The 8,533-nt window shown below is 38.6% G+C and overlaps 1 protein-coding gene across 3 annotated transcripts in view; it reads right to left on the bottom strand.

The window, feature by feature from the left end:
* The window catches only part of cttnbp2nla (CTTNBP2 N-terminal like a), a 96,510-nt gene that overhangs the window by 54,099 nt on the left and 33,878 nt on the right, over positions 1-8,533 (bottom strand). For all 3 annotated transcript variants that reach the window (XM_061939490.2, XM_061939513.2, XM_061939498.2), the window contains exon 2: positions 8,020-8,124. In XM_061939490.2, the coding sequence (XP_061795474.2) occupies positions 8,020-8,124 (105 nt within the window). The remainder of the gene's footprint in view (positions 1-8,019; positions 8,125-8,533) is intronic.

Genomic DNA, 8,533 nt, shown 5'->3' with positions numbered 1-8,533 from the left:
TATGTTGATATTTTTGTATTTAAAAAAATAAAATGCTAAAAACAGGTAGTGTGTCAGATTTGTTATATAGGTGACTATATTAATTAATTATTCGTTAGAACATTTCAGCTTTTTCTCATTACAAACAAACTTTTTTGCTCTTTTTTCCTGACATTTTTGTGATTGTTTTTTCCAATCTAAGCAGTGGCGGACCGTGCGTTTCACACCTTGGCCTTCGGTGATGTTCGACTTCAATGACTACCTCTCAAAATACCATTATTTAAGTCACCACATGATCATTGCTGGATGAATACTATACAGGAACACATTTGCGCACTATTGGGCATTGTACAAAACGGCTTATTTTCTGGCGCATTTAAAAATCAATAAACCCGCATCAGCAATTAAAACCTACCTTATGTGGTACTGTCAAAATAAAAATTGCAAAAAACATTTTAAACGTGAAAAAATAAAGAAATAAAATATCTGAACTCACATCGCCGGGACAGCTGAACTAGCTTACAGGGTTGACCGACATGGTCTCACAAGATGTAGTTTCTCTTTAAATATCCTTCTTGAAAATGGCCTTGCAAATATATGTGTTGTCTTGTCTAATCATAAAAGATGCAGACGAGGCGTGTTGGCTGACTTCTTAAAGTTTACTCCACAGCGTGCTCGTCAATAACAGCCAGCTGCCGGCATGTCTACATTAAACAACCTAAACGGCGCAACAGCGCATGTTCTTCACTACTATGGCATTCTGGGTAATAGAGTTCTTATGTTACCTAGCTCATAACATCACTATATATATCTGCCTTAGGCCATCTAGAAGGCCTTACTGACAACAACGCGTGATCTGATTGGCTATTGCAACCGTCTATCAACTGTATGTCCCTGTTCACTTACAGTGCACAGACGCCAGCATTGCTGAATCTGAAGGCTCTAGGCAGATTTGGTACAGCATGGCAACATAAGCTAGCTGAATTCTGATTGGATAAAAACTCTATAACCTAAAAACAACAGCACTGGAAGGAGCATAACATGACATGAAGAGAATATGAATACTTTTAGGTATTTAGGGAAAGTAAATGAAAAATTACTTTTATATTTAATTATGACCATGATTTCTGGTTATGTTAGGCCAGCAGAGAAGGCCTTGCTGGCCCTGACGGCACACTAAGTATATAATAAAAATAATAATAATACGATTGTTTAACTGCATAAACTAGTGTGTCAAAAATTCTGCTTGTACGAAAATATTAATGTTCAGTTAACAGTTTTCATTATTGTAATTTTTTTAATTAATTCATAAGTTAGCATTATTTTTTATATATAATATTAAATATAACATTAAAAATGTTGACTTTTTCCTCATTCCATTCCGATTCTGTGCTCTTTTTTTCTTACATTTTTACTGTTGTTTTAAATAACTATAATTATAGTTATTATTTCTTGAATACACAACTTTTTAAATGTTAGCGGGCACGTATATTTGCACAAAGTATTGGATCGATATTGCCGATACCAGCCCGAATTTTTCTTAGTATCGGATTGGAAAGAAAATATGTGGTATCACACAACACTAGTCTCAACATTGTGTCTGCTTGTAAGTACAGTGTGCGTGTGCGTTGCTAAACATGCACCTCTGCTCGTTTTACCAGCAATGTCACAACATGATGACGCCGCGCCGTCTTGGCCATAAAAAAAAGAAGTACTTGTTCTTTTCAGGAGGCAGTTCGGTACCAGTTTTATTTCATTATTTACGCAGTACTTTATTACGATCGGTATACCGTGCAACCCTAATGGCTATAAAAGCGGTAAATTGACTACTCTTGGGGTCCAGCTCGTGGGGCCCAAGACCAGACTTAAAACCAGGGGAGACAGGGCCTTCTCTGTGGTCGGCCCTAAGCTCTGGAACACTCTGCCCCTCCATGTTCGAACTGCTCCCACAGTGGAGTGTTTTAAGTCTCGTCTTAAGACCCACTTTTATTCTTTGGCTTTTAATACTACGTGAGTTGTGTGGTCCTATGTTGTCCTCTGTTTTTAAAATTTTGATTTCTATTTACTGTTTTAATTGGTTTTACCCTTTAAAATCATTTTTAATCATATTTATTTTATATTGTTTTGTTTTATAAGTATTTATTGTTTGTTTTTATTAATTCATTGGTGGAGCTAAGGATAATATTTGAATATTGTATTTATTATTGTTGTGCAGCACTTTGGAAACATTTTGTTGTTTGAATGTGCTATATAAATAAAGTGGATTGGATTGGATACTCTAAAAGTAGTATAGTGGAATGGTTTGGAATTTGTCCTATTGGTGACGTTTTTGCCATTGGTGATGTCGGCGGATTATCAATGTATGGTAGAAATTTAGCCGTAGTGCTTGGCGCGCGTCCGCCATTGTAGTCCGATGTTGGAGTCAAAAGGCGCTTTGTTTTTCGCAATCATCTTGTTGTGGGGCAGACTGGCTCGTACATGCACATGCATCCTCCGCAGCTTCCATTTTCATTACAAAGTAGCGTATAGTTCTAACTTATATATGTCAGTAGATTCAATATGGAAGTGCTAAAAACTACAACAAAGATGGCGGGGAGAAGACACAGTTTAAGTGGAGGCCCACAAAAAGGCGCATGCTGAAGAGACGGTCAGAAAGTGGATTGAAGATGGTCTGTAAAACAAAATCTACGCAACATTTTGAACAAACAACCACCATTACATGTTATGTAGACCACCAGGAAGTGTTTTAAATGTAGGAAAAAAAATCATAATATGACCTCTTGAATATTTGGTGCCTTTCACGCTTTGCACTTGGGAGTCCAATTGAATAGGCTCCTTACATTTACAAGAATATACAGAGTAATCCCTTCAAGATGCAAGAAGAGCTCCATGCTCAAGACAAGCTAAGTGTGGAACACTTTTCATCAAGAGAGTACTTTCCATGGACTTTAAAGAGATGAAACCCTCCACAGAGTCAACAACAGTGCTGCATTGATGCCAGCCCAGGTCTGAATGGGTTAACAGTTTTCTTCTGCCGAGTGAAGCCTGATGTTTATTTGTTCACTCCTCTACTCCTCAAACTGCTCACGTTGAGTCATCGGACACCCGGCGCGCTGGAACTCCTCTGGCCTTAGATGGCCAGATCCCAGGAGAGAAGCAGGAATGCGGTCTAGAAGTCTAGACAAAACACAGCAGAACCTTCTGCAGAAAGCCTTTGCGCTCTCGCTAAAACGAACATAGCAGAATTTTAATAAACGGTTCCGCAGAGGTGCTTTGTTTTTTATTAGGTAACAAAGCCTTTTTTTTTTTTGTATGAATACCCGTGCAGCGTTTGCATGAGCGTGTGAGTCTGCAGCAGAGCAAAGGACTGTGGGAAACAAGCCCAGAATCCTTTAATTGAAATGCAGCATTAATCCTTGCAAAGTAGTAGAGGGCCGCTCTGCGTCAACACAACAGAGGCTTTGTTCGAGTTCACCGGGCCAAGATTAAGCTCATAAGCGGGAGGCAATTTATTTTGTGGTTATGAGACAAAAATCCCAGAGGACGCGCAATTTGATTGGGCGATCTGCAACCGAGAGCAGGGATATGCAGGAAAAAACAGGAAGTAGCAGCCATTTATACGGCTACTTAGCTTAATTGTCTTGGCTTGAGCCGTCAGGCTTGCTTACAGAAACAGGATGCAAGTGCTTAAACATACTGAAACATGCTGCAACATAGCGAAACATACAGAAACCTAATGAAACATACCGAAATATACTGAAATATGCTGAAACATACCGAAATATACTGAAACATACCGAAATATACAAAAACATACTGAAACGTACCAAAATTTACTGAAATATACCAAAATATACAGAAACATGCAGGAACATGCTGAAACATACCTAAATATACTGAAACATACTGAAAAATGCTGAAACATACCGAAATATACAGACACATACTGAAACATATGGAAATATACTGAAACATGCTGAACCATGCCGCAACATACCGAAATATACTGAAACATGCTGAAACATACCTAAATATACTGAAACATGCCGAAACATACTTAAACATGCTGAAACATACCGAAATATACAAAAACATACTGAAACATACCGAAATATACCAAAATATACAGAAACATAGCGAAACAGACCGAAATATACTGAAACATGCCGAAACATACTGAAAAATGCTGAAACATACTGAATTCTATAGACACATACTGAAACATACCGAAATATACGGAAATATACTGAAACATGCTGAAACATACGGAAATATACTGAAACATGCAGAACCATGCTGAAATATGTCGCAACATACCGAAACATGACGAAATATACAGAAACATGCTGCAACATACCGAAATATACTGAAACATGCAGAACCATGCTGAAATATGTCGCAACATACCGAAACATGACGAAATATACAGAAACATGCTGCAACATACCGAAATATACAGAAACATGCTCAAACATACCGACATATACAGAAACATACCGCACCGTACCGAAATATACAGAAACATGCTCAAACATACTGAAACATACCGAAATATACCGTATTTTCCGCACTATAAGGCGCACCTAAAAACCACAAATTTTCTCAAAAGCTAACAGTGCGCCTTATAACCCGGTGCGCTTTATTACGATTCATTTTCATAAAGTTTAGGTCTCGCAACTACGGTAAACAGCCGCCATCTTTTTTCCCCGTAGAAGAAGCGCGCGGTGCATGCTGGGATATGTGACGTTTCATTTCCATTTGTGTGTTTATGTAAAGACCCCAAATGGCTCCTATTAAGTGTGTTGTCTGTCTAATTATAAATAATGCAGACGAGGCGTGTTAACTGAGTTCTCAACGTTTTCTCACAGCGTGCTCATAACCACATTCGAACTCCCAGCATACAACATCGCTTCTCAGGGCTACTGCGCATGCTCGTAACTATCGTTGCATGCTGGGTAGTGTAGTTGTTATATTTGCTAGCTCATAACAGCACATTGAGAGACGCGCTTAATTCAATACTCGCCGTCATTCCGGGTGGATTGACAAAAGACCTCCAGCCGCTAGATATTGGTGTCAACAGGGCATTCGAAGCTAGACTGCTAACTGCGTGGGAACTTCTCAGGGCTACCGCGCATGCTTGTAACTATCGTTGCATGCTGGGTAGTGTAGTTGTTATATTTGCTAGCTCATAACAGCACATTGAGAGACACGCTGACACGCTTAATTCAATACTCGCCGTCATTCCGGGTGGATTGACAAAAGACCTCCAGCCGCTAGATATTGGTGTCAACAGGGCATTCGAAGCTAGACTGCTAACTGCGTGGGAACTTCTCAGGGCTACCGCGCATGCTCGTAACTATCGTTGCATGCTGGGTAGTGTAGTTGTTATATTTGCTAGCTCATAACAGCACATTGAGAGACACGCTGACACGCTTACCGGGTAATTCAATACTCGCCGTCATTCCGGGTGGATTGACAAAAGACCTCCAGCCGCTAGATATTGGTGTCAACAGGGCATTCGAAGCTAGACTGCTAACTGCGTGGGAACAATGGAAGACAGAAGGCGAACACACCTTCACTAAGACGAGGAGGCAGCGCCAGACGACGCCAACATCTGCCAGTGGATCGTAAATTTGCCCAACTTTTCACTTCGGACACCGAAGACGAAGGATTTACGAATGAAGAATAACTTCAGAAAGTAAGCGCTATGTTTATTTTGTGTGTTGTGACATTAACGTTCGAGCAACATTATGTTGCTATTGCGCTGCACTATTTTGAATTTTACTATGTTTGTGATTGCACATTTGCGTACATTTTGGGAGTGAACAGAGTTGTTAGAACGCTGGTTTTTAATATATTATTAAAGTTTGACTGACCTATCTGACTGTTTTTTTGACATTCCCTTTAGCGCAGCGTAGGCGCGGCTTATAGTCCGGGGCGGCTTATTGGTGGACAAAATTATGAAATATGTAATTCATAGAAGGTGCGGCTAATAATCCGGTGCGCCTTATAGTGCGGAAAATACGGTACAGAAACATACTGAAACATGCTGAAACATACGGAAATATACTGAAACATGCTGAAACATGCAGGAACATACCTAAATATACTGAAACATGCTGAAACATACCGTAACATACTGAAAAATTCTGAAACATACTGAATTATATAGACACATACTGAAACATACCGAAATATACGGAAATATACTGAAACATGCTGAAACATACGGAAATATACTGAAACATGCTGAAATATGTCGCAACATACCGAAACATGACTAAACATACCGAAACATGCTGCAACATACCGAAATATACAGAAACATGCTCAAACATACCGAAATATACCGCACCATACCGAAATATACAGAAACATGCTCAAACATACTGAAACATCCAAAATATACAGAAACATACTTAAACATGCTGAAACATGCGGAAATATACTGAAACATGCTGAACCATGCTGAAATATACAGAAACATGCCGCAACATGACGAAATATACAGAAACATGTTGAAACAAACTGAAACATACCAAAACATACAGAAACATTCCAAAATATACAGAACCATACTGAAACATACCGAAATATTCTAAAACATACTGAAACATGCCAAAATATACTGAAACATACCAAAATATACTGAAACATGCCAAAATATACTGAAACACGCTGAAAAATACTGAAATACACTGAAACGTGCTAAAACAAGTACTACGTTTACACTGCAGGCCAAAGTGGCCCAAATCAGATTTAAAAAAAATAAAAATAAAACATTTCCAGCTGACTGACATGACGAAGGCCCCCAGCCAGGTCCAGGTGCTTAATAGAACATACATAACCCAATTATCCTAATGAATCACTGTATATGGTTCAGTCCCAACAGTATTTAGTCACTAATATTTACATCTTGTGTTCATTTCACATCCACAGGTGTCACATTGATCAGTGTTATTATCTACAGTTTATTTACAGTATTACCATATTACTTCAGTTCACTTCACACAAAATAGTATTATATGCAAATTTATTTCAAATAAATTGTTAACTGGAATCAATAATGCGACTCTTTTGAATTTCTGTAATTTCATGATATATTTTCACGTGGCTTTTTATTTTTAGAAAAACCCATTTATATTTCGCAAAGCAATAATTGGTTAATATTTAAAACAAACATGCATATTTCGCAAGCAAATATTTTTTAGCTTACCTCATTATTAACAACCCTGTCTGCAACTGAAGTGGGTTGTTTGGGTGGATCTTTCCTCTCGATGTCTACGGTCGATGTCGATGTAAACAAAGGATGACGTCCGTAAGGTTTGCTCACTTTCGGTTGACATCCAAAAGTACCAGCTAGTGAATAGTTCGTTTTCCTTGCTTCAAGTTGTTTCATATGTTTTTGGCGTTTCGCATGTACTTCCAAAGCCTTGAAACCTCGTGATCCATAGTCAATATTATCATGACACCACGTGCACAAAACCTTTCCGGGACGATCGATTTTCCAAATAAAATCACCGAACAAAGTCGTAACTTCCTTCTTCCCAACAGTATCAGTGATTTCCCTTTCCATCCAGTCCCATCAAAACTTATTTTTGACATGTTTATCAATTTCTTTTACTCGTAAAGCGTCCTTTCTCTCGAGAACCGACATCGTTTACATATGGAAAATGGCGGTAATAACCATTATGAATGATGACGTTATTAACGTCATCATTCATAACAGATGTCCTGATTGGTCACAAGGAACATATCGACCAATCAACTACGGCGTAATATAAACTATGTCTCGAATCTTGATTTGGGGTCGGAAAAAAAACCGGAAAAACGGGAGATAATTATTTTTATTCCCCCGAGATTAAAAAAGACGGAATTCCGACTTTAGACGGAAAAATCACATGCCTGCTAGAAGAATACCAAACATCCATACTGATGTCTTGGTTTGTTCACAGGAAAGTTGTACGCAAACAAAGAAAGAATCCTTTGCAGAGTTCAACGAAATAACACATCCACTTGGGTTGTCATGACAACAGGTACCTTGAGCGTATCAATGACCAGGTCTCTTGCTTCCAGCTCTCCTTCCAGGATGCTGAAGAGCATCAGCAACTCCGGCTTAGTCAAACTCTCCATGTTCAGCTTGGACTGTTGGGAGGACAAAAGGGAAGAGAAAAATAGTTTCACCAAGAGATGGAGAAAACCACAACGAAAGACTTATGTTTCAAATGTTGTACACCCATTGTTCTACAAACCCCAAAACCAGTGAAGTTGGCACGTTGTGTAAATCGTAAATAAAACAGAATACAATGATTTGCAAATCCTTTTCAACCTATATTCAATTGAATAGACTGCAAAGACAAAAGGTACTTAACGTTCGAACTGAGAAACGTTGTTATTTTTTGCAAATATTAGCTCATTTGGAATTTGATGCCTGCCACATGTTTCAAAAAAGCTGGCACAAGTGGCAAAAAAAGACTGGGAAAGATGAGGAATGCTCATCAAACAATTATTTGGAACATCCCACAGGTGAACAGGCTAATTAGGAACAGGTGGG

The sequence above is a fragment of the Nerophis lumbriciformis genome, linkage group LG03 (genome assembly GCF_033978685.3).
Source record: "Nerophis lumbriciformis linkage group LG03, RoL_Nlum_v2.1, whole genome shotgun sequence".
NCBI classification, from domain to species: domain Eukaryota; kingdom Metazoa; phylum Chordata; class Actinopteri; order Syngnathiformes; family Syngnathidae; genus Nerophis; species Nerophis lumbriciformis.
The sequence above is the reverse complement of the archived record's forward strand: the minus strand, read 5'-3'. Positions and strand labels throughout refer to the sequence as shown.